Source organism: Danio aesculapii, chromosome 21, assembly GCF_903798145.1.
Source record: "Danio aesculapii chromosome 21, fDanAes4.1, whole genome shotgun sequence".
NCBI classification, from domain to species: domain Eukaryota; kingdom Metazoa; phylum Chordata; class Actinopteri; order Cypriniformes; family Danionidae; genus Danio; species Danio aesculapii.
This window is the reverse complement of record NC_079455.1, coordinates 798254-825323: the sequence shown is the minus strand read 5'-3', so window position 1 is coordinate 825323 and position 27070 is coordinate 798254. Positions and strand designations below refer to the sequence as shown.

The following is a 27070-nucleotide window of genomic DNA, read 5'->3' as shown; positions in this document are numbered from 1 at the left end:
TCACAAGCTGTTTTCCAGATAACATGCAAAACGTGTAGGTTTAGATTGAGAACTCATGCAGTGATGGATGTGCTCATGCCGTGATGATGGCCAGTGAATAAACAGAGATGTGAGAACAAGCACAGGGTTGTGCAAAGAAACCCTGCTTTAGTCACAGCAAGCAAAGCGGTCTTGGTGTGGTAGCTCTGAATACAAATGGACTCCAGATCATTTCAGCTATATATAATGTTAGGTCTTTTGTGACTTGAAGGATGAGCGGTCACTATGCTCTTGGAGGAATTTTGGAAGGTTGAACACTTCTGGGAAGGTATATTGTTGGGCCCATTTCTTCCTCCACTTAGAGATAATGGCGGCTCCTGTAGTTTTTGGACTCGGAGAGCCTTTGAAATAGCTGTGTAACTCTTTTGATGTATTCCCTTTTCTCATCTTTTTTTTGGGGGGGGGGGATTTCTTTCACTTTTACCAGAGTGTATTACTATGTTTATCAGTACTGGGCTGTGCCTGAAAGTGGGTTGTCCACTGTGTAAAACATATGCCAGAGTAGTTGGTGGTTCATTCCATTGAGGCGACCCTTGATAAATCAAGAAGTTGTAGAATGCAGTGCTGGTGTTTTCCTGGATCAGTTTGAACAGGAATTGACACAGTGTCATCTATACTCAACATTTTATAAATCAAACACTTGTCATTGAGTTGACATTTGCACCTTCTGAAAGTGTGCTGCTAAAGAAGAACCGTTCAACAAATTAATTTCAAGGCATCAGTCTCCATTGAGGGATATGAACAAACACAAAGATAACAATCCAGTATTGTGTGCTGTATTAAATTGGTGAGCGGAGAAAATACTGGAAGGATTTTCAATTAACGGGACAATGCGTGTGATTGTTGGAGAGCTTGTTTTGTCAGTGGAGTCTCTGTAATTGAAGAGTGATGCAGCTGCATGAGGAACCCTGAGTGAGTGTTTGTTGCCCAAACCCCCCTCATTCCTCTTAATAAGATCAATTGTTTTGGAACTGAACCATTTTCTCTGTTGTTTACTGTCTGTCTCTTTGTCCTTCCAGTGCCTTTGGTAATCATGGTCTATACAGTAGGATACAATATAAAAAGATACGATACGATATGATATATGATACGATGGAATTTAACAGGATAAAATACAGTATGATATATTGTGTATTAATATGATTCACCCAGACTTTGATTCGATTTGATTCAATCCGATACGATTCGATTGATATGATACGATATAGTGCAATATGATGTTATATATGATATATGATGCGATGCCTTGGAATTTGTTATGATGTGATATGATACGATACGAGATATGATATGATATGATATGATATGATATGATATGATACGATACGATACGATACGATACGATACGATACCATATGAAATTATACAACATGATGCGATGATGATGTTAAATATGATATTATATGATGCAATGCCTTGGAATTTGATATGATATGATATGATATGATATGATATGATATGATATGATATGATATGATTTGATATGATATGATATGATATGATATGATATGATATGATATGATATGATATGATTCGATGCGATACAATACGATACAATGCGATGCGATAATAAAATCAATTGTTTTAGAACTGAACCATTTTCTCTGCTGTTTACTGTCTGTTTTTGTCTCTTTGTCCTTCCAGTGCCTCCGGTAATCCTGGTCTATACAGTACAATGCGATACAAAATGATACAATACAATATGATATGATGTAATACGATACGATGCAAAACGATACGATAGTATGAGTGTTTGAACCATTTCCTCTGTTGTTTACTGTCTGTCTCGTTGTCCTTCCAGTGCTTGTAGTAATCCTGGTCTATATGATACGATACAAAATGATACGATATGATATGATACCCCGCTCATTTCTTTTAATAAGATCAATTGTTTTGGAACTGAACCATTTTCTGTGTTGTTTACCGTCTGTTTTTGTCTCTTTGTCCTTCCAGTGCCTCCAGTAATCCTGGTCTATCCGGAGACTCAAGCCCAGGAACCCGGAGTGGCTGCCAGCCTGCGCTGCCATGCAGATGGTGTTCCCAACCCCAAACTCACCTGGCTGAAAAACGGCATGGACCTGCAGCCACACGGATCCAAGCAGATTTCACTTCTCGGTACAGTACCCAGCACATACTTTTAGGAATAGTGATGGATAGGCTGAAAACTGTTGTTTTTAAATTACAGTTCATTTTAGGCATGTGCATCTCAGAACTGAGGGTGATATGATATACATCTCAATGCATCATCTATTATACAATAAAGATACATATAAAGCAGATACTGATATGATACGATATGATATGATATGATATGATATGATATGATATGATATGATATGATATGATATGATATGATATGATATGATATGATATATGATATGATATATGATTCAATACGATGCAATGTTTCAGGAAATAATGCATTGGCAAGTGATATGGTGTGATATGATTTATGATATATCATGAATAACATTGATTCACCCTGATTTTGATTCAATTCGATTTGGTTGATATATGATATGATATGGTATGATATATCATATGATATGATGCGTTAGAATGACTTTGGATGCAATAAGATATGATATATGATATGATGCGATGTGATGCATTGGGATGCAGTGCATTGGGATGCAACATGACGTGCCATGATATATGATATGATATGATACGATGCCTTAGTATGCGATGTGATGTGATATATAATATGATATGATATGATGCGATGGATTGGGATGCAATGCATTAGGATGTGATAAGATGTGATATGATATATGATAGGACATGTTACGATGCATTAGGAAGCGATATGATTTATGATATAGGAGATGTGATATACAATACGATATGATTTAATATGATACGATGCTTTGAGATACAATGCGTTTTCATATGATATAATATGATATGATATATTGTAAAACTATAAAATACGTAAATGATAATAATTCACCCTGATTTTGATTCAATTCAATTTGATTTGATTTAACACAATGCATTATGATGCAATATAAATAACATCATATTATTTTTTTTATACCTTTAACTGTGAAGCTAAGCTCAGTTCCTCTAATAGCGACTGAGGAACTGAATCTTTCTTAAAGGTTATTATAGCTATGCAGTTTTTCACTCATCATAGTACACATGCTGCTAATTATGTGACAATAAAAGTTATTTGATTTAATTGACATAAATAAGGCTAAAACTTATAATTGCTAAATAAAAAAGACCAAATTTGACCACATATTTTTGGTGAAATCTGAGAGCTGAGAGCTGAGTAAATGAGCTTTTCTCAGAGATACATGTTTTCCAGCCTCCTCATGGTTGCAGTGTTGTTTACTGAGTATCCCCTTATTAGAAAGCACTTCATTGGTAGAATGCGGTCCATTACCCCCTGTAATAAGCTGCTATTTGGATCAGATGTTTGTGCTGCTTAAGTTTGTATGGAGAGATGGTTTTTCAGCAGCTCTGGTTATTGGCAGGTTTAAAGCAACACTCCACTTTTTAAAATAGCCTCATTTTACAGCTCCTCCATTCATTCAGCTGATCTCCGGGTCTGACGGGAGCACTGTTAGCTTTGCTTAGCTTTGATCATGGTGACACGGTAGCTCAGTGGTGTCGCCCTGTGGCCTCACAGCAAGACGTTCACTGGTTTGAGTCCCGGCTGGGTCAGTTGGCGTTTCTGTGTGGAGTTTGCATGTTCTCCCTGGGTGCTCCGGTTTCCCCCACAGTCCAAACACATGCACTATTGGGGAACTGATGAACTAAATTGGCCGTGGTGTATGAGTGTGTTTGGGTGTTTCTCAGTTCTGGGTTGCAGCTGGAAGGGCATATATGCTGGAATAAACAGTAAATGTAACAGGCCACAGTGATGTAATGTAAAAGGCCACAGTCAGTGCAAACCTCTCATCTGTGTCTGTAATCTTTAGCAGCACATTTAACCTGCCAACACTCCCGTTTTTCCTGGGAGTCTCCTGTATTTCAGACCAATCTTCCGCATCCCGTTTTGTTATTTCTCCTGGAAAACTCCCGTAATTTCACCCCCTCCACACACACACTTTTTGGTACAGCCTGTAAACACCCCAGGGTCGCCAACTTTGGTTCGCAGCGATCGCAGCGGCCGCCTAAAACCCGCTGCATTCTATCGCGGTTCTCAACAGTGTTATTCAGAGACCTCCCCCCCGAACTGGATATCAGAGCGCTTCAATGATCGCACGCACGTTATTAATATGAGCTCAAGAAGATCATTATCTGAAATATAGACACACGGCGAGATCTCTGGAGAAAGAGTAACCTCTCACACTTTTAGACAGGCTCTTAAAACAACAGCAGGACACGGCAGATTCTGCTCTTCTTGGCTTTGTGGCTGTTCATCAAGATGGCTTATTATTCTGCATATGTTATTATAGTATAATGTCTCGGCTGTGTATTTAAAACATGGCGCTTCCTTTGTTTTCATTCTCCTGCTTCTGCGAGTGACGTATCTCTGTAAACCAATAGCGTTCAGCTGCGCGTCTTGCTCTGGTGTCTTGCTTTGGTACCCTTTTCTTGTGCTAGCTACCCTTTCCAAAGGGTGCCAAAAAGTGGAATGATTCGCAAGCACACCGAACCGTACCATACCGTACTTTACCACTCAGTGGAAACAGGCCTTTGAATTCAAATGTAGTACCTACTGAGTACCTATGATCTGGGACGCAGCCTTAATAAACAATGCAACTACAGAAAAATCTTTTTTTTTTAAGTTTGTGAGATGCTAATGGTCTAATCTGATTCAATGATCTATGCTAAGCTAAGCTAAAGATGATCAGCTGAATGGATTCAGAAACAGGTAAAACTCACCTGTTTAACTATTTTCAGCAGAGTAAAGTGGAATGTTCCTTTAATGTAGCTGAATGCTAAGAGATATAGACGTACATTTGTAATGAACATTTGTGTTTCTCCGGCCATTTATTATCCTCTCAGTCTGTCTGCTTTCATTAGCCTCTGCTTTCACGCACACATTAATATTTGATACCCGCCCTTTCCATGCTCTCCCATGTCCACGGATATATTTCAGCACGAAGATAAAAGATGGTTTCATCGAAAAGTCTGAAAAATGCTCTTTTTCACGGGATGATAAATATCAGACGGAGCTCAGAGCGGAGACACAGTGTCATTCTTTGTCGGCTGATTTTTGTTTTTCGCTGTGAGGAAAGATGGATAGACTAGTGGCTGCACTGACGGCGACACAAAACTCACTCATGATTTATACTCACAGACAACACAAGGTAAACACTCCAAAACACTCCTTTGCTTCCGGGATTCTAGCTGCCGTTCGCATTTAAAGGGCACCTATTATGCTGGAATGTCTTTAATAAGGGGTTTAAACACAGTTGTGTGTCAGCGGTGAGTGAATATCTCCAGCCTGTAGTATAAACATGAATTAATTCTATTGTTTATAATCAGACTTGATGGAAACAGTCTGCAGAAACACTTTGAATGACATTCTCTCCTTGTACGTGTCATCACCAGAGGGGGGAAGCCCCGCCCACTTGTGCCCATCTCTCCCTTATTATCATAATGCTGACACATCGACATTTGAAGCTCCGCCCTTTTTTTTGAAAAGAGCACAATCTCACTTGCATTTAAAGCGACAGTCACCAAAACGCCACGATTAGGACCAAACCCTGAAAGGCTCAGTTTCAGAGAGCTGGAGAACATTATTTATGTGCTATCTTCAGCTCAAACTGAAATGTTTTAGTATGCCCCAAATTTTAGCATGTAAAATGTTTCAGCATACAAAAAAGGTTTTAGTATGGTTTATGCAAGTGAGACGAGTGTGGTGATAATCGACAAGAGGAGGCACCAATAACGGTCCATACACCATACTAATCAAGCATTACAACTGCTTATTGCTGATACACACGACTGATATCAGTTATCACAATAATAGTCAATAATCATGAATCATACTTATGAACATCATTAATCGAAACATCAAAATTGCATAAAAGGCTTGTCATGCGAAATAAAGATGAGTAATAAGGATTACATGAATAATCAACAGATAATGAAACCCCAAGCAATTTGATATATATATATACAATCTCAGAGACGTGCCATCATTTTCCTCTTCAGACTGGGGTGCCCATTGCAGTCACATTGGAAAACCAACACGTGTCCGAGATTGCCGGGCGATGTGCACTTATCTTACGGCTGAGCTTACACTGAAACTCACACACTCGCATTTTACATCTTGTAAAAAGGGGCAGAATTGGTCCCCTTAAAAAATATATAAATAAATAAATAAATAAATAATGATGATAATAATAATAACAATAATAATATTAATAATAATAATAATAATAATAATAACAATAATAATAATAATAATAATGATGATGATGATGATGATGATGATGATAATAATAATAATAATAATAACAATAACATAAATAGCTAAACATAAGATTGAAGCATTAAAATTTAAAAAATTTGAAAAAGAAAATTGATTATTTATTTACATAATATTTTACGAAAATGCAAAAAAACAAAAATTCACATAAATATTTTACATCAGGGTGGGCTTGATTATGTTTTTTTTTTTTGAATTATTGATGAATAGACACGTGTACTGAATATTCATTCATTCATTCATTCATTCATTCATTCATTCATTATTTTATTCATACATTCATTCATTCATTCATTCATTGTCCTTTGGCTTAGTCCCTTATTCATCAGAAGTCAGCAGAATTAACCACCAACTATTCCAGCATGTTTTACACAGCGGATGCCCTTCCAGCTGCAACCCAGTACTAGGAAACACCCATACACACTCTCACACACTCATACACTACGGCCAATTTAGTTGATTAGTTCCCCTATAGCGCATGTGTTTGGACTGTGGGGGAAAGTGGAGCACCTGGACGAAACCCACGCCAACACGGGGAGAACATGCAAACTCCACACAGAAACGCCAACTGACCAAGCCTAGATTCAAACCAGCGACCTTCTTGCTGTGAGGGGACAGTGCTAACCACTGAGCCACCGTGCTGCCCCAATTTTGACTCATAATTTCTAAAAACAAGACAATATGTTTTGCTTGTCTGGCAAATGGTTCTTGATTTAATAACTTTCAGATATTTGGACTAGAAACAAGACGTAAACTCATATATAACGAAACAGATTGTTTTTGCAGTGAAGAAATAAACTCATAAAGGTTTGAACCCCTTCAGTGTGTGTAAATCGGCATGTTTGTGTGAACTATCCCTTTCATTTTCATCCCTGCTGTGTGCTGAATGTTGTAAACTCTTGTAGTTCATAAGAGTTCACACACACACTCTGCTGAAATCAGGGTTATTATAGTGTAGTTAAGTAAATCTACCAGCATTATTGTTACTTAAAGACAGATAAAGAGAATAAAAGGCTGAACTGTGGCCCGGCGCTGCTCAGAGTGTTTTATGTGTTCAGTCTAGACAGACGGAGAATGAAGAGAGATGAACTCTGCTCGAGTGTGTGTGATCTCTGACACACTCACACACACTCGCTCAGATGCTGCTGCTGCTGTGATCTAGACAGTGGCAGAGGTGAGAGACGCGTCTGAGAACTTCACACGACGAGCAGACATCTGACACATAAAACACAGACACATGAAAACATGCACAAACACAAACACACACACACATATAAAAAAACACAATACACACAGATACACACACAAAAATACATATACGCACACACACAAGCATACAGGAATACACAAGCACACACACATGCATGAATACACACACATGAATACGCACACATAAAGGAATACACACACGAATACACTCGTATACATAAATACACAAACACAAATACTGACTCATTCACACACATACATGAACACACACATATTGTACATGAAGACACACACACATACACAAAAACACACATTTTGACATCATATTGTTTTGTTTATTTTAAATATCTTTTTTGGGGCACGTGATTAAGCAGAACGAAGGTTGACAATTTATAATGTAATATATTATATAATGATACAATATAATATATTATATTATAATGATATATTATATAAATAAATAAATAAATAAATATATATATATATATATATATATGATGGGTCGAAAACACCATTCAGTGTGACACAGTCTTGATAGCCAGCTAGTTAACATTAAGTGAACATCGCAGCATGTTATGAACCGCGGGTAGCTAACGTTAGTTAACTCATGTAGCACGTACAGATACCTCAAACTGCTGTGTTTGTGTATTATATTATTTTGAACTTACCTTGATTTGATGCTTCAAATTCGACGGTGAATTTTTGAAGGCGGTTATTTCGCTATCGTTCGGGAGGCAGAGTATGCACTTCACTTAATATGAATTGTCTTTCACTCTGACAAATGCAAACCTGGACTCTAAATAGGGCCACGGGTGGTCTTCTCCCTCATCGCCACGAGCAGTTGAAAGTGACAGAGTTTTCCATGTCGAAAACAAACTAAGGCGCTCTCAATGCAGGCAGGCAGCGCTGTCTTCTTTGATCGTCTGAATGATGACGAGCCAGCCTAGTCAAACCTGTGACAGCGCCATCTGCTGCTCTGGCAGTGATAATGTGGGTTTGGAATTATTCGTAACAGTTCTATCATTGAAACGAGTAACGACGCAGCACATAAAAAATCTATCAGAGTAAAGGTATTAAACTCATCGAAAATATGTAATGAAATAAAAGTGGAAGTAGGAGACAAAATAAGATACGGTCTTTCAGTACAGATACAACCTTTCATGACTTAAGCACAGTAATGTAAAGTTCTACTTCGTTATTATACATCTCTGGCTAATAACTATCCTTAAAACTAACAGACTGAAACTAACATGTAAAAATATATGTTTTAATTTCATGGGACCTTTAATAAAGTGGCAAACTTTGTGAAGTTTATTTCTAAACTAATTTCGAGAGGATGGCAGAGCAGTGGCGCAGTAGGTAGTGCTGTCGCCTCACAGCAAGAAGGTCGCCGGTTCGAGCCTCGGCTCAGTTGGCGTTTCTGTGTGGAGTTTGCATGTTCTCCCTGCATTCGCGTTGGTTTCCTCCGGGTGCTCCGGTTTCCCCCACAGTCCAAAGACATGCGGTACAGGTGAATTGGGTAGGCTAATTTGTCCGTAGTGTATGAGTGTGAATGAGTGTGTATGGATGTTTCCCAGAGATGGGTTGCAGCTGGAAGGGCATCCGCTGCGTAAAACATATGCTGGATAAGTTGGCGGTTCATTTCGCTGTGGCGACCCTGGATTAATAAAGGGAGTAAGCCGAAAAGAAAATGAATGAATGAACGAATGAATGAATGAATTTCGAGAGGATCACGTGCTTATGAGTGACACGGCTGGCCCCGAGTCAAACTAACGTACGAACCACCAATCAGACGGTTCCTAGCTGCATATAAATAAACAAGCAACTTACCTTTTAGTCATCTTCGTCTTGAAGAATCCCCCCTCTCCTCCTCTTTTTCCTATATAGGGCAGCACGGCGGCCCAGTGGCTAGCACTGTGGCTCTTAAAGCAAGAATGCCTCTGGTTCAGGGCTCTACCCGGTCAGTCGGAATTTCTGTGTGGAGTTCATGTCTCCCCGTGCTCGCGTGGGTTTTCCCCGTGTCCTCCGGTTTCCTTCCACAGTCCAAAACATGAGATATAAGTAAACTGACTAAACCAAATGAGCACCATAGTCAATTCCAGGGGCGTAGCAACCGGGGCACGGGGGGGGGGGATGCACCCCCATCATTTTTAGAGACAGACCATTTAGAAACAGGTGATTAATATATGAACGTATGATCTCATACAGCCACCCCCCCCCCACTTTTAAAATGTCCGCAACGCCCCTGGTCAATTCCAACAACACACTCTCATAGCAATCCTTAAGCAGCAGGAGGGAGGGGGTGCTCGAGATCTACCTGAGCTCAAACTCCCCTCTCGCCCTGCAACGGGAGGGAGCCCCAGGCTTGAGGATCTCTTGAGCTCAGCGCTCTCTCCCAGGACAGCATGCCAAACTAGCTTATTATCTATCATCAGATAAGTGTGAACTCTTGAAATCTTTTTTTGTGTCCAGATGGTTTAAATTCACTTGAGATATATACTGTATATATTGCAGTGACTATTGCAGATTCACACATATGGTTTCGATGCAGAAACGATATATTGTTCAGCTTTAATATGGATAAATGTGATCGTTTTAGTTGCTATGATTGTGATATGAACTTTTCGTGCCGATCGTTTGAGATGCTCATTTTGCCAACATTACCTTTTCTTTCCTTTGTTCGGTGTTTGAAAGAAAGAACCATTTTCTGGCCAAACACTCAATAAATCCAGGTATTGGGCTTTATATCTTGGCACACACAGTATTATCTGCACCGCGGGGAAACCTTTATGGCTTTTAAGAAAACCTTCACCCAAAGCCCTGCCAATGAAAAAAATGTTATTGGTGGACTGCGGGAGCAAACAGCTGAAAGTTTGTGCAGAGATGGATGTTTATTGCGTCGCGGATGCTTGTTGATTTTGTTGGAGGCGTTTTTTCTGTGCGAACACACAGAAGAGGATCTGAATCATGGTCAGACGGTGTGTTGTTTTATTTTCTCAGCGAACGGCAGTGAGCTTCACATCAGCAGTGTGAGATACGAGGACACCGGCGCTTATACCTGCATCGCCAGGAACGAGGTCGGCGTGGATGAAGACATTTCATCTCTGTTTGTGGAGGATTCAGCTCGCAAGACACGTGAGTCACTGTACATACATGCCTCAGTGCACAGTATTGTGTTAAAATATATATCAACACACGTTTGACTGCAGTTTGTATGTGAAATGAACTCTAGGGGGCAGTATGACGACAACAGCTTGTGTTCTTTTTCACACTAATGATATTTACCGGCTCATATTACTGACGAATAAAGGATTATTATGGTTTTGTTTTCTTGTACAAATAACTAAGCATTGTTAAATCAGCAAATGTTGAGAGCAGAAGTGAAGTGACCCCAGATATGAAGTCTATCTCAGTGTTGTTTCATTCATTATTGGCCAAGATTCACAAGTGGACTCACATGTAATTAAGCCACCAATGCGGAAAGGACAGTTTGTCATTAATAAACATTTATTGGTCATTCAGCAATAAACATCAGATACGAGCAACCAATATGCCAATTCCTGTATGAAAACTTATAGACACGTTCTGGGCTGTTAAATTTACACGGCTGCAGTCAAATGAAGGTCTATTCATATGAATATTATGGGAAACAAGTCGTTTTTTTTTTCTTAGTTAGAGTTTTTGTCTTGTTTCTGGTCTAAATATTGAAAAAGTCTTAAATAAAGAAGAATTTTCTAGAATAAATAAAATGTGGTCTTGTTTTCAGAAATGAGTCAAAATGAAGTGAGTTTTATCTTAACACAGCTAAATAATCTGCCAATAATAAGTAATAATTACACTTCTGTCAAATTCGATTTCTAAAACTAAACGTGATTTTATAAACATCAAATGCATGGAAATTAGTTTATTTACATTTGTTGCATAGCCATATATCTGATTTGAATATGAGATAAGGCTACATCTTATTGTGAGCGTTTTTATTTAGTTCTCAATAGTTTTTAATAGATATATGTATATTTCAAGAGTACCCACTTAGATATGCTTGGTGTATAAAGCAGGTTTGGCATGCTGTCCCGGGAGAGAACCCTGAGCTCGGAGATATTTGAGCCCAGGGCTCCCGCCCGGTCGATAAGCATATCAGGAGATCCGAGATCAGGTAGGTCTCTAGAGCTCCCCCTTTAGAAAAGGGAGGAAAAGGAGGAGATGGGGTGGAAGGGGGGATTCTTCCAAACAAAGATAGAGCAGTAGGGAGAAAATGATCCATTAATAGTAAACTAGGATCACGCTGATTGGATGAATGAATGAATGAATGAATGAATGAATGAATTAGGAAATTGAATAAATGAATAAATAAATGAATGAATGGATGGATGGATGAATGAATGAATGAATGAATGAATGAGGAAAATGAATGAATGCATGATTGAATGAATGAATTAGAAAAATGAATGAATGAATGAATGAATGAATGAATGCATGAATGGATGAATGAATGAATGAATGAATGAGGGAAATGAATGAATGCATGATTGAATGAATGAATGAATTAGGAAATTGAATAAATTAATAAATAAATGAATGAATGAAGGAATGAATGGATGAATGAATGAGGAAAATGAATGAATGCATGATTGAATGAATGAATGAATTAGGAAAATGAATGAATGAATGAATGAATGAATGAATGAATGAATGAATGAATGAATGCATGATTGAATGAATAAATGAATGAATGAATGAATGAATTGGGGAAAATGGATGAATGAATAAATGAGGAAAGTGAATGAATGCATGATTGAATGAATGAGTGAATGAATAAGGAGAATGAATGAATGTATGAATGAATGAATTAGGAAAATGAATAAATAAATGAATGAATGAATTAGGAAAATGAATAAATGAATAAGTGAATGAATTAATGAATTAATTAGCAAAATGAATAAATCAATAAATGAATAAATGAATGAATGAAAGAATGAATGAGGAAAATGAATGAATGCATGATTGAATGAATGAATGAATGAATGAATGAATGAATTAGGAAAATGAATAAATAAATGAATGAATGAATTAGGAAAATGAATAAATGAATAAGTGAATGAATGAATGAATTAGCAAAATGAATAAATCAATAAATGAATAAATGAATGAATGAATGAATGAATGAATAAGGAGAATGGATGAATGAATGAATGAATGAATGAATGAATGAATGAATGAATGAATGAATGAATGAATGAATGAATGAATGAGGAAAATGAATGAATGGAGGTAATGAATCTTATGTCAAAAGGAAAGACTAACTTCCCTCACTCCATTGTCAGATTATTTTGCTTGTTTTAAGCAAAAACTCACTTCATTTTAACTCATTATTTCTCAAAACAACACCAGATTTTATGCTGTTTTAGAAAGTGCTTTCTGATTTAAGAGTTTTTTGATTAAGAAATTAAGAATTTTAAGAAAATCAGTAATATTCAGAGCACTAATATTTGGTCTGCATTTGAATGTTTGATTTGTAAAGTGCAGTGAGCATGAATCACAGTACATCATTATGGTAAAACCTGAGGGAATAACAGTATATTTTGTGAGCAGAGCTCCATTATGGCTGTAATAAAAGCTCCATCAGGCGCACCTTCTCTAAAACAGTGTCCTTGTTGAATATGCAGGTCTAATAAAAGAGACAGGTGACTTGTCTCGTATGGTTATTTCTGCATTTAAATGATCTCGAATAAGACCTCTGAAGAAGTCTTTTAGATGTTAGAGACCTCAAGGCCATTTTAATATCTGGAAAATAGAGTCGACATTGAAGCAGCAGGTTCACGAGTTTATGAAAACCAACTATAAAAGTCCACTTTTATATCATGAAGCCATTCAGCATTATACATTACCTGGAAACATTCAGGAGATCATGAATAAACAGCACTTTTAGTGGATTTTTTTTCTGATTGACTACAAACCACTGTTATACAAGGACTTGCCTAATTAACCTAACCTAATTAACAGAGTTAAGCCTTTAAATTGTATTTAAGATGAACATAGTATCTGCACTGCAAAAAAGTGTTTCCTACTTAGATTTTTTGTATTGTTTTTAGTCCAATATCTACAAATTCTGAAATCAAGAAGCATATTCTAGACAAGCAATAAATATTCTCTTGTCTTGTCAGAAATAATGAGTCAAAATTAAGTGAGTTTTCCCTTAAAACAAGCTAAATAACCTGACAATGGGGGAGTAAAATATATAAATGTTTTTCTCTTTAACATAAGATTATAGTAATTAATATGTTCCTATTGTCAAAATGATTGATGGCTTCAGGCCACGCCCTTCAGGTAAGCCCCACTCCGCCCCTTTTATTTAAACTTTATACTTATCTTTTTGACATAAGATTATAGTAATTAATATGTTCCTATTGTCAAAATGTTCCGGTAGTTCGATTTTTATCAATTGAATGAAACCCTATATAATTGATTATTACCGGTAATTTGATTGTAATCAAACAGTAACATAGGAACACTGGACAACGGAGTCGAGGATCCGCATACAGTTTTATTAAGAATCGTCAGGCAGGTAATGGTCAACAGGTACAAACAGGACATAAGGGTTATCCAGAAGCATAGTCGAGGTCACAGGTAAAGAGGTCAATACAGGTGGCAACCAACTAGGAAACAAGCCAAGGGTCAAACACGGAAAGACTAAACAAGTAGAACGCTTCCTAGTGTAACCGGTAAACAACAAGACTCAGCAACGCGTGTGAAAATGAGAGGTGCCTTTATAGTCCAGGTAGTAATTCAATGATGAGCTTCAGCTTTGTATCTGTGTGTGTTCAGGAGGAATCAGGAACTGGTGTGGGTGTGAGGTGCATTATTGGAGTTGTAGTTCGGTTCAGTGGCCGAATTGTAGTTGTCTAGCGATCTGCAACTGCTCGATCGCTGGTGATCATAACACAAACTTATTAAATTATTCATTTACCCCATTGGCAGATCATTTTGCTTGTTTTAATGAAAAACTCACTTAATTTTGACTTAAAACAAAACAATATGACTTAATATAAGAATGTTAAGATATTTGGACTTGAAACAAGACAAAAACTCTCAGTAAGAAAAGCAGTGACATATTTAAGGAAAGATTTACTCCTGTAAAAGTATAAATCTTAAAAGTTACTTGAGTAAAAGCAAGAAAAGTGTCCGATAAAATAAATTTTAAAATAAAAACTAGCTATCTGTCATTTCTTCTAATCATTCTTCAAATCTTCTAAAGCATAAAAACACCATCATATGTGTGGAGATATTCAGAAACATGCTCAGTGAACATTCTGGTTTATCTGAGAAACAATGCTGAAGTCAGATATTCTGCTTTGAAAATGTGCGTTACGTGACAGAGCGACTGTCTTTGTTTATGTTCTTTTAACCCGCCCATTGCCAGTTTAGCCAATTATATTTCAGCACCCCGGGTTGCCTTGGTGGAAAACAGCGTATTTCAGTAATTTATTCATACAGAAAGACTCTAAAAGTGTGCGTCCGCGACTAAAATGCGACCTCAAGTGGACAGTAGCAGACTCCGAAATGAGATATAGATTCAGACTTCCACATGAGGTTATTAATTAGCAAATAATATAAATATTGCGAGCGTAAACATTAGGTCAACATGCCACGTGATGAGATACGCAGTGATGAGCAGTTTGGCAGTTTGCATCTGACGAAACACGACAGAAATGTAAATACAGCCATTCAGAAGCTCAGAATAGTGCACTCACTGCACTCCAGCCAAATGGTAAAGTTTATAATCTAATGAATACATATTAAACCTCTTTAACATGATTAATGTAGATGCTGAATCACTGAAATGTGTTTAGTTCTTGAGTTCAGTTTCAGACGCTTTATTTTATTCTCCAGATCTGAGCTAAACTATCTGCTGCTGCTTTCAGTATATGGCAATAAATGTCATGTCAAACTCACATTATTAGCATTTAACACTGAATAAAGCACATGAGCTGTACCTGAGCTGATCATTGTCAGTTTTCTGTTGTTCACCTGTGAGAAATTGAAATCGTCTCTAATATATCAATTCCCAGGTGTTGTTTAGGACAAAAACTCCTTTTAATATGGAGAATATTCATTCTATCGCGTGTCGTTGCTTTTATTTTGAACACGACTCAACTCAGGCACGCTGCTGTTGGTGTCATCAATCTGGCAACCTGCGTTTGCATTTGTTTTGAACCAGGAGTGCAATACCTAGTTCAACCACTGGGTGTCAAACTTACAAGCTGCACCTTTAAACAAGGTAAAAAGAGTATGAATTTGTCTTGCACATAATTAGCTTGTGAATATCTTCTTGCGGTTGTGTTTTCTTCCTCATGCTGTCCATCCAGTGGCCAACATTCTGTGGAGAGAGGAAGGTAAGTCTGCTTCATTTATGATTAATGCCTGATTAATGTTTTGTGTATGGACTTTAAGCTCTTCGTTTACCATGTTTTCATAGTAAAGTAATGGTCACACTTAAAGTAATGGTGTGTGTGTGTGTGTGTGTGTGTGTGTGTGTGTGTGTGTGTGTGTGTGTGTGTGTGTGTGTGTGTGTGTGTGTGGTTTCAGGGCTCAGCGTAGGGAACATGTTCTACGTTTTCTCCAATGAAGGCATCACCGTCCTGCAGCCTGGAATCTGTGAGATCCGCAGACACATCACACACACAGAGAGGATTCTGGGTACTCATGTGAGTCCTGAAACAACAACATAACAACACATACACACACACAAGGATCTGGACTGAAGGCCTGTTTCTCTAAAATAAAATATGACCGTATACGTGATGTCATGTCCTGATAACAGTATATATCACAGTATATAGCAGCCTTTCAGTAAACACACTCAGTTAATAGTCTGTATATACCAACCACATGTAAACACTGTTGCTTTTTATACATTTTAAAATATACTAAGGTGTACGTGTGTGTGTGTTTCTGTCTCACAGGAGGAGTTGTGTCCCCGAAGCGCAGGCGTATCCTCTCAGGAGTGTGTGTGGTCGTCTGCGGTCAGCGTCAGGGAGAAATATGTGTTTGTTTCTCAGCCGCTGCTCAGCAGACTGCTGGTGATGGACACACAGGCGCAGAGGGTGGTGCAGGTGAGCCACACGCACCCACAGAAACATGACACACACATTAAGGTGACATAGTTACAGTAGCTGTGTTTCCATCCTAACATGCATAATAAAATAATAAAGCATAATAAACATCAGTGCATGAAGCAGCATCACCTCCTCCGCTCCTGCTGCTCCTGCACAGATATCACTGAGAGAAGTGGAGTCTGCTGCGCTGTTGGGATTCTCCACTGTGCTGTTTGTCCTCCATAAATGAGTTAGAAGACCAAGACCAAACACAATGAACGCGGTGAATGCGGTGGCTTCTGCGACGGGAGCGCAGACAGATGCTCAAGACAGTTCTGGAGGGAGTAATGATAGAAGAATAATACTGAAGCACTGTGATGACGGACTGACGGAGGGCTGAGGCCTTTTACAATCAGCACAACAACATTTCACTTCTGACACAATGGAGAGCTTATATAAGAGCTTATGTAAATTCTCCTTCGGTGAAGGGTTTCCTGTGCGATTAGCTGAGCTACCTCATAACTAGCCAGCATAGAATTATTTTGCACTTTATTAGCATGACAAAACTGCTGTTGTTGAGCTGATAGCGCAGCTGCTAACTGTTTTACTTTTTGCTGACGGCCTGATGTTTTGTTTCATAATGTCTTTTAATATTATATTCCTTCATTACTGCAACTGCTCCTAGCAAATTAAACAGACACATATCCCGCTGACCTGATGAAGAAATATTCTGTGCCCTAACGTGACTGAAATCTCCTGCACTCACTGTTGATTTTCCTTTTTCTTGGTTGCGCCATGGCTCGCCAAAACCTGATTATCAATTATGTTTCCTTCAGTTTATTCGGTTCATTTTACGTCATATCAAGAACTACAGCCTAATTGAAGGCATGTCATAGCGACACCCAGTGGTTATTTATTGAATTACGTTCCTTTTTGTATAATGGGCCAGATTCTATTGATATTGATATTGAAAGCCTCGCGGGCCGCCATTCAGCTGCCTATGGGAGAAATGACTGGGAATAATAAACAGCAGAAAACGGTCAAACTACTTACTCTATAAACAAGTGTTTGCATGACAATACAGACTAAGTAGAATAATATAATAAGAAAATATCAGTTTGCAACACCAAGCAGCAAAACGAGCAGTTTTTAACGTCTAAAAATGAATGGGAGTGAATGAGACCGGAAGTCTCGAGCCAAATGATTACAATGGCTGCGCCCACTCGTTCGCGGAGAATAAGGTGAATAGTAACGAAGAAGAGAAGATGACAGATGAAATCAATAACTAAATGCACTACAGAATATTACGTTTACACACACACATGTTCAAATTGCATGTAAGTGCATCAGCTTTTCACAGTGTAATACTCAATACTCACTGCTCTCGAGTGCTTTTAAAGGTCTACTTGTTACTCATACTTTAAATAATATTTACAACAGATACTTTTACACTGCTTGCACTACACGTTTGGGGAACTAATGGTACTTTTACTTGAGTATGATGTTTCTGTACTCATTCCACCACTGATTATATAAGCCCTGCTCTTGACAAAGTAAACTGACTGAATTTCTGCTTTTCTGCTGGTTTGCAGGCTGTGGAAACAGATGCGATGCCCGTCAAGCTCTTCTATGATAAATCTCATGATCAGCTGTGGGTTTTGAGCTGGGGAGACCTGCTGAAGAGCAGATCAACACTACAGGTGAGCTGAAGATCCACATCAAACTACATATGTCTAAACCTTCAAAGTCTTACACTTTTCTACATGCATTAAAAAATGCAAACATATTATGGTCTTTTTATACTTCAGAAGAGTCAAAAACAGCTGAAAATAGCACACAAATAATGTTTTCTAACTCTCTGAAACTGACTCTTTTAGGCACCGTTTACACTAATACGTTTTCATTTTAAAACGCATAAGTTTTGCTACGATTTCACATGCATCAGAGGCTGTTTTGGTTTAAAACGCTGCTGCTCCCTGTCAGTGTGGATGGGGAAAAATAAAGACATCTGAAAACTCTACACATCTGATTGTGTCTTGCATCCTTTCCTTGTAAGTTCAGACTTTGCAAGTCTGATATGGAAAACAAACTCCCGAGGACACGTTGGGTAAATCTTCAAAAAGAACAGTGTACTTTATAATCTCATTGACATCACCCTGGCTATGCTGTTTCACTATCTTAACAATAAAATGAACACATGATATAAGGAGCCGCCTATTTTCATTCAGATATTAGCAACTTAACAGACACCAAAAATGTCGACACGTCGTCTAGCTACATATTTATATGAGCTTCATCTTCACTGTGTACATATTTATAACAAAACAAAGCCTATAACATCACTGCCTCCTTTCATTTTCAGTGGAAAATACAAAACATCTTTCGCTAATAAATAATGGCCATGATTTCAATAATATATCAATATTGACAATATTGACCCTCTTTAAATAATGGCCATTATAATCGTACAATAAGTTTATGCAATATAGGAAGTAAAGGCAAGCAATCAGTCAGATGTGCAGAATCAGTGTACATCAGGGCTATTCAATTGGCGGACCGCGGGCCACATGCGGCCCAGAATCAACCTCTGAGTGGCCCATGGTTCTGCCCATAGATAAGAAAATTAATATATATTATTCATAAATTGCTATTTAATATAATATATATATATATATATATATATATATATATATATATATATATATATATATATATATATATATATATATATATATATATATATATTTATTATAAATCGTAAACCATGGTTCTTTTCATTCTGCTTGATCACGTGCCCCAAAAAAGATATTTAAAATATACAAAACAATATGTCTTTTGACTGCTTTCTTTAATAACACAATACTTGTACTTTTACTTTCAGTATTTGAGTAGTAAATTTTGAAATAAACTACTTGCAATGCTTAAGTACAAAAAATGTTGAATACTTTAGCACTTCCACTTAAGTATGGTTCTTAAAGAGCACTTCAACTTCTACTCAAGTCACTTTTTTGATAGAGCACTTGTACTTTTATAAGTCTGGGTTTCTAATACTTTATACATCTCTGGGGCTTCCTCAGATTCTGTTAATTCAGCTCTTTTTGTATGCACCTTTTGCTCTGCAAACTGACCAAAGTTAAAAGAGAAACAACAACAAAAACTTGTGTTTTTCAATAAATTTGTTTGTGTTGGTTTTAAAATTTGTCATTACAAAGCCGCTAAAAATGACTGGCCCAGCTAACCTTCTTGGTTTGACAATCTGGCCCAACTGAATTTGTAATTGAATCGCCCTGGTGTACATGGTTACATCAATTAATATATTAACTTATAGTTGCGCTCAGCCAAAACACCTTACCTGAGAACAAGTAATAGATTCAAAAGACCAAAGTCAGCGTATATGTCATTAGATATAAACAAGATGAGTTAAATATCAAGTTTAACAACTATAATGAGATTAGATCCAGCAGTAGATCCTTGAGAGGCTGTCCGACGTGTGCTGCTCTCACCTGGGGTTTTGTGCTCAAAGCACCCGCTGCAGCGCATGCCAGAGTGTGTGTGTGGTCACGTGATGTGCATTTTCAGTAGTATGGTGTGGACAGAGATCTTTACAGAATCGCTAGGTGAAACGCCACTGTGGACGTGGATCGTTTACATTCTAATATGCCTTTTTAAAACTAAAGTGTATTCGTGTAAACGGAGCCTTAGGCTTTGATCCTAACTGAGGTGTTTTGGTGACTGTCGCTTTAAATTTAAATGAGATTGAGCTCTTTTCAGAAGAGGGCGGAGCTACAAACACCTATGCATCAGCATAGTGGCAGATTCAAAAACAAGAAGAACATTCTATGCTAATGAGGGAGAGATGGTCACTAGTGGGCGGGGCTTTCCCCCTCTGATGACACGTACAATGGGAGTCTGATTATAAACAATACAATTAATTCATGTTGACCATTAGAGGCTGGAGATATTCACACTACTGTTGCTGTGTTTAAATCCCTTATAAGAGTGATTTCTGCATAATAGCTCCCTTTTATATGGTAGATGATTTCAGATACAGCCCTAATGTTAAACGATCCAGGTTTGAAGTGTAAACATGTGCTCAAGCAGCATGTTTATTGGCTTGCGTGCTGATTAATGTCAGCTCAGTGATGTATGTGGGGAAATTATTCATGATATCTTCATGCCAGCGCACATGTATGAGAAACACACTCCCTCAAAGACAGAACAAATGAAAAGCTTTGTATTTAACAAGCACTGTGCGCAGCTCCTGCCCCTGCACATGAATAATGCATGCTTTATTAATAGTGGGGAAAGTCCTCAGGTGTGTTTTCTTATTGAGCCGCGTCGCCGCTGGAATAATGAAGGCATTCGCTGTGAATCACTCACAAATGCTAAAGAGCTGCAGAAGTGGCTTCGGGCGGTGTGGATTCACAGCACAAATAATAAAATAAATGAAAGAAAGGGCTTGATAATATTCCTCTGCTTGTGAGTAATTGACCCGGGCATGGGCAATTTGTCGAGCCCGGAGGCAGCACTCGGCGCGAGAGGTGAAATATCAAACCCTTTTTTATTTCTTTATTTATTTAAGGGGCTCAATATTCTTAGTCAAACGTTAAAGCTGCTTGTCAGTTCATTAGATTAAACAAATGTGGCGTTTGGCTGTGATCCGGCACTCATCACACCGTCCACACATCAGGAGCTCATTCACAATACATTGTATTAGCTAACAGCTTCAGTATTACCGTTTTTTCCTGTTTATTTGCGGTGGTGAATTGCATTATGGGATGTTGATCTCTGTTTTGTTCACTTTTGCTGTTGAAAATTCAACTCTACAGTTTAACAAAGTGACTTTTAGTGACATTTTAGTAGTTTGAGATAATATAATGTATAAGAAATATTAATATCTAAAGAAATAAGTATGTAAAATAACAGAAAATGTGCTGCAGTTTATTACAAGGTTTATTTGTAGCGTAATATACAACACCAACCCAGACAATATAGCACTTTAAACCAGGGTGTGCATTATTGGAGGGTTTGGGGGGATTGGCCCCCCTAATTAACACCTGATCTCCTAGAGGACATGAAAACAAGATTAATGGGGGGGTCAGCTCTTCAATACTGAGAAACAGTTCACTCTGATCTGTATTTTAATTCATAATGTTAGTAATTAAAATAATAGATAATACAATTATACATTTGACCACCCCTATAAAGGTTCATACCTTTGTGAATGCATAACTGTGGCATTCAGTCTCAGATCCAGGAGATCTAGAGCACCGATAGACATCGTAAGTGTTCACAAGACACTTATAATAGGTGTTTGTATCTAAATATAGCCTGAAAGTAAAGTTAAAATAGATGCATAGTTTGTATAGTCTGACCTACAGTAACGTCTGAAATAGCTAATCAGGGGTTTCTGCGTATCAGAATACGCTGTGAAGTTTTATAGACTAATTTCGAGAGGAGCATGTGATATGATTAATCCGTAATCTGCAATAATCCACTCAGATTGATGCAAACCTACAATAAATAGACTGATTATATCCTGTTGCCTTATCTTCGTTTGGAAGAATCCCCACTTCCACCGAAACCTACCTGATCTCGGACCCCCTTTACATGCAAATAGTCCTGGCGGCATCCTGGCGTCCTGGCGGCCCTGGGTTCTCTCCAGGGACAGTCTGCTAATAGCATAAAGTCTCAACTCTTGAAATATACCTCAAAACTCTGAAAACTTAAATATGCTTTATTAATAAATTGAATGTAATTGAAATAAAAACATAAATGACTGAAGCATGCATCATTTTTTTTTAAATTACCAAAAAATTTGATCCCCTGATTGCCAATGTTTAATTCTATTTATTTAAACTATTACAAATGTTCATAAAAATCACATTTCAAGCTTTTCAACATCAAAAATCAAGGATCCACTAAGCATTAGTAAAAAATAAATCCACTGAATTTAGAATTTACTCATATTTTTACAATAAGAAATCTTGATACAATCTTAATTCTAGCCAAATCTTATGAATTAGTTCATGGAGTGAGTTGTGTCTTAAATTGAGTTTTACCAAGAGTTAAGATGTGACAGGAGGGCCAGTACTTGTCTGATTTTTCTGCGTTTGCATTGTTTTATCAGGTGATCACTTCTGCAAGCACAGCGGCGGAGCAGCGTCAGGTCATCCGGACTCAGTTTGAAAGAGTTCAGGATTTCTACATTCCTCCGACCAACCTCATTATCACACACGTGAGGTACAAAAACCACCATACACTAATGTCAAATCACCAGCATGATGCATACAACAACATGAAGCCAGCAAATGATGTTTATAACTAACCCTCCTGTTGTCTGATAATTCTGTGTACACTAGTACGTCCTGAGCCGCCTTCACTAAATCTATGAAGAAAAGCAGATCGATTTAATTTCAATCCTGTACAAAAAAAATACATATAAACATATATATATATATATATATATATAGAGAGAGAGAGAGAGAGAGAGAGAGAGAGAGAGAGAGAGAGAGAGAGAGAATGCTTCTTAATCTTGATTTAAGAATTTATAGATATGTGGACTAGAAACAAGACCAAAACATCAAGTAAGAAAATAATTTTGCAGTGTATGTGTCAGTAGTTTTTGTGGTGTAAAAATGGCTTTATAGCGGTTGGGTAAAAATGGACTCAATCAACAACTCTAAATGTGTACAAAAGCATAAAAAATGATTAATTTGTTCTAATTCTGAGGTCATTTTAGAAAAAAAGTCACCAAATTTTAATATAAAAAATATGATCCCAGCAGGCACACAACATCATAAGACGTTAATATTAGGTTAGATATTCTGATATTTGGTAGATTTTAGGTTGCAATGGAAAGTGATTAAAATCTAAGTCTGTCTGACATCGGCCTGAGGGTTCTGACGTCAATTCGATTTTCCTTTCCACACGAAGGCAAAAGGCAAAGTCCCCATGTCATGCTCTTACACAGAGTTTTTGTCTTGTTGCTAGTCCAAATGTCTAAAAAAATCTTAAATCAAGAAGCAATTTTATGCAAGCAATATATATTTATATTTTTTCAGAAATAATAAGCCAGAATTAAGTGAGTTTTTTCCTCAAACAAGCAAAATAATCTGCCAATGGGCATAATCTAGGAGATAATAAAGCTAGATAATTTTGTTTTTCCTTTAGACATAAGATGTTATAAAACCTAACCCTTTTGACATATGTATATATATATATATATATTAGACATATGTATATATGTATATATATGCATACATTTGCAGTCATTATTATTAACCCCCCTTTGAATTTATAAAAGGAATCAGTTATTAGAGATGAGTTATTAAAACTATTATGATTAGAGATGTGTTGAAAAAATCTGCTCTCCGTTAAACAGATTCAGGGGGTTGAATAACTCTGATTGCAACTGTATATGTATATATATATATATATATATATTGCTCGTCTAAAATGTAGACTAGAAACATTTGTATTAGAAACAAGACTAAAGCTGTAAGTAAATAAAGGCATTTTTCAGAATGTTTTTGACCTGTGAGTCAGCAGGAGGGTTAAAAAAGCTCTTCAATTAATAAATCAGCAAGATCATTAACGCATATTTGCCCATTATCATCTCAGGTTTGGCTTCGTCTACTTAAAATCAGAGCCTGCGGTGCATAAAGTGGACCTGGAGACGCTGCGTGTGGTCAAGAACATCAGTCTGCAGAACTACAGCTGTTTCCCCCTCAGCATGGCCTACACACACTTAAGCGGATATTATTTCATCGAGTGCCAATCTGAGAAGCGTCCGACATTTCAGCTTCTCATCGATGCTGTGAGCGATGCAATAATCGGACGCAATCCCAACATCCACGGTCAGCCTTTTATATCGCCAAACGGACGTTTCGTGGTGTCTGTGGACAAACAGAGAGGAAAACTACAAGTCCAGAGCGTCTCCAACAGCGGCGAGCTACGGATTCACTATGAAGCGGATGCTAAGATGTCAGTAGCAGATCTTGAGTTCCAGCCGTCGTTCACTGATGCCAATCAGTACACAGCGGTGGTTACTTCAGCTCGCGGTTCAAAGGTGCTTTTCCTGGATCTGGCAACCGGAAGAATAAAAACCATCGGGAACGTTAAAAATCCCATTCCTGCCTCCAGCTGGCCTTGGGGAGACGCTAACAGAATGATAATATCTAGCGGCGTGTTCGGACGCTACCTATTAACATCGTCAGCAGATTCGATGTTCATTCTGGACGGTAAACAGAGCGGTTTCCACTGCGAGGTGTCCGATGTTAAATTTGGCAACACAGCGGTTTGGGTGGGCGAGGTATGAGTGGTGAACCGCGGGCCGGTCCTGCTAGCATCGCATCTGGGCCAAAAGTGGGCCAAACTTTAGGGATGTGAATGGACTCAACCCTACTAGTGAGCTAAACAAACACATGTGCGGGTTTCTGTATAGGCACACACACACACACACACACATTCAGTGACAAAGAGAATGAGTGAAGACACACTTCAGTGCAACAGTGAGCTAATTTAAAGGGATAGTTCGCACAAAAATGAACACGCTGGTATCGTTTATCATTTTTAAAGTGAAAATGAATTGTTTTGGTTACACTTTCTGTTAAACACATGCTGATAATGGATTATAACATATAATATAATATAATATAATATAATATAATATAATATAATATAATATAATATAATATAATATAATAAAATATAATAAAATATAATAATATATAATATAATATAATATAATATAATATAATATAATATAATATAATATAACCGTGTTTGTTATCATTTATAGTCAAGCATAACAATTGTATACATGTGCATGCATTATACATAATATATACACATACAGTGCATCCAGAAAGTATTCACAGCGCTTCACTTTTTCCACATTTGTTTATGTTACAGCCTTATTCCAAAATGGATTAAATTCATTTATTTCCTCAACATTCTACACACAATCCCCCATAATGACAATGTGAAAAAAGAGTTTGGCGTGAAGCTCTAAATTGAGCTCAGGTCCATTCTGTTTCCACTGATCATTCCTGAGATGTTTCAGCAGCTTCATTGGAGTTAACCTGTGGTCAATTCAGCTGATTGGACATGATCTGGTTTCCCCCACAGTCCAAACACATGCGCTATAGGGGAATTGATTAACTAAATTGGCCGTAGTGTATGAGTGTATGTGTGAATGAGTGTGTATGGGTGTTTCCCAGTTCTGGGTTGCAGCTGGAAGTGCATTCCCTGCATAAAACATATGCCAGAATAGTTGGCGGTTCATTCCACTGTGGCAACCTCTAATAAATAAAGAAACTAAGTCGAAGGAAAATGTTTGAATGAATGAATAGTTTAACCTCACAGACTGCATCTTTAAAAATACGATAATTACCGACTAATTATTGTTTATAAATCAGTGTATAATGTGTTCTGAACATGTATGTTTACAAATAAAAGCCCATCACTAGTAAGTATTAGAAACGTTATTATAAATGTAGCTAAATTATACATACATGTATGTAATTGTTGCACTGTTAAAGAAATCTATAATTTTATGGTTTATTTCCGGCGGCTGTGGTGCCGGAAAAAAACGTAAAATAACGAACATTAAATTACAAAAATTTACCATTAAAAAAAACAAACATTAAATTACAGAAATTTACCGTAAAAAAACGAACATTAAATTTCAGAAATTTACCGTAAAAAAACGAACATTAAATTTCAGAAATTTACCGTAAAAAAACGAACATTAAATTACAGAAATTTACCGTAAAAATACGAACATTAAATTTCAAAAATTTACCGTAAAAAAACAAACAAACATTAAATTAAAGAAATTTACCGTAAAAAACGAACATTAAATTTCAGAAATTTACCGTAAAAAAACAAACAAACATTAAATTAAAGAAATTTACCGTAAAAAAACGAACATTAAATTACAAAAATTTACCATTAAAAAAAACAAACATTAAATTACAGAAATTTACCGTTAAAAAACGAACATTAAATTACAGAAATTTACCGTAAAAAAACGAACATTAAATTACAGAAATTTACCATTAAAAAAACAAACATTAAATTACAGAAATTTACCGTTAAAAAAACGAACATTAAATTACAGAAATTTCTTTAGATTTAAATTTCTGGTAAATTTCTGTAATTTAACCTCTGTTGTTTTACAGTAAATTTAACGGCCGTTATTTTACGTTTTTTTTATTACGGATTTTTTTACAGTGTATGCTTGATTATAAATAATTATGAGTATGGGTTTCATAGAAAGTGTGGCTGACTTTTTTTATTCAGTTGAACACAAAAGAAGATATTTTGA

The 27070-nt window shown here is 37.1% G+C and overlaps 1 protein-coding gene across 1 annotated transcript in view; it reads left to right on the top strand.

Moving 5' to 3' along the window:
• The window catches only part of fstl4 (follistatin-like 4), a 209386-nt gene extending 183954 nt beyond the window's left edge, over nt 1–25432 (top strand). The window contains exons 9-16 of the mRNA XM_056446397.1: nt 1993–2154; nt 10643–10777; nt 16009–16035; nt 16229–16347; nt 16606–16755; nt 18330–18437; nt 22868–22980; nt 24361–25432. Coding sequence (XP_056302372.1) covers nt 1993–2154; nt 10643–10777; nt 16009–16035; nt 16229–16347; nt 16606–16755; nt 18330–18437; nt 22868–22980; nt 24361–25057 — 1511 coding nt within the window. The 3' untranslated portion in view covers nt 25058–25432. The remainder of the gene's footprint in view (nt 1–1992; nt 2155–10642; nt 10778–16008; nt 16036–16228; nt 16348–16605; nt 16756–18329; nt 18438–22867; nt 22981–24360) is intronic.
• The last annotated feature ends 1638 nt before the right edge of the window (nt 25433–27070 follow it).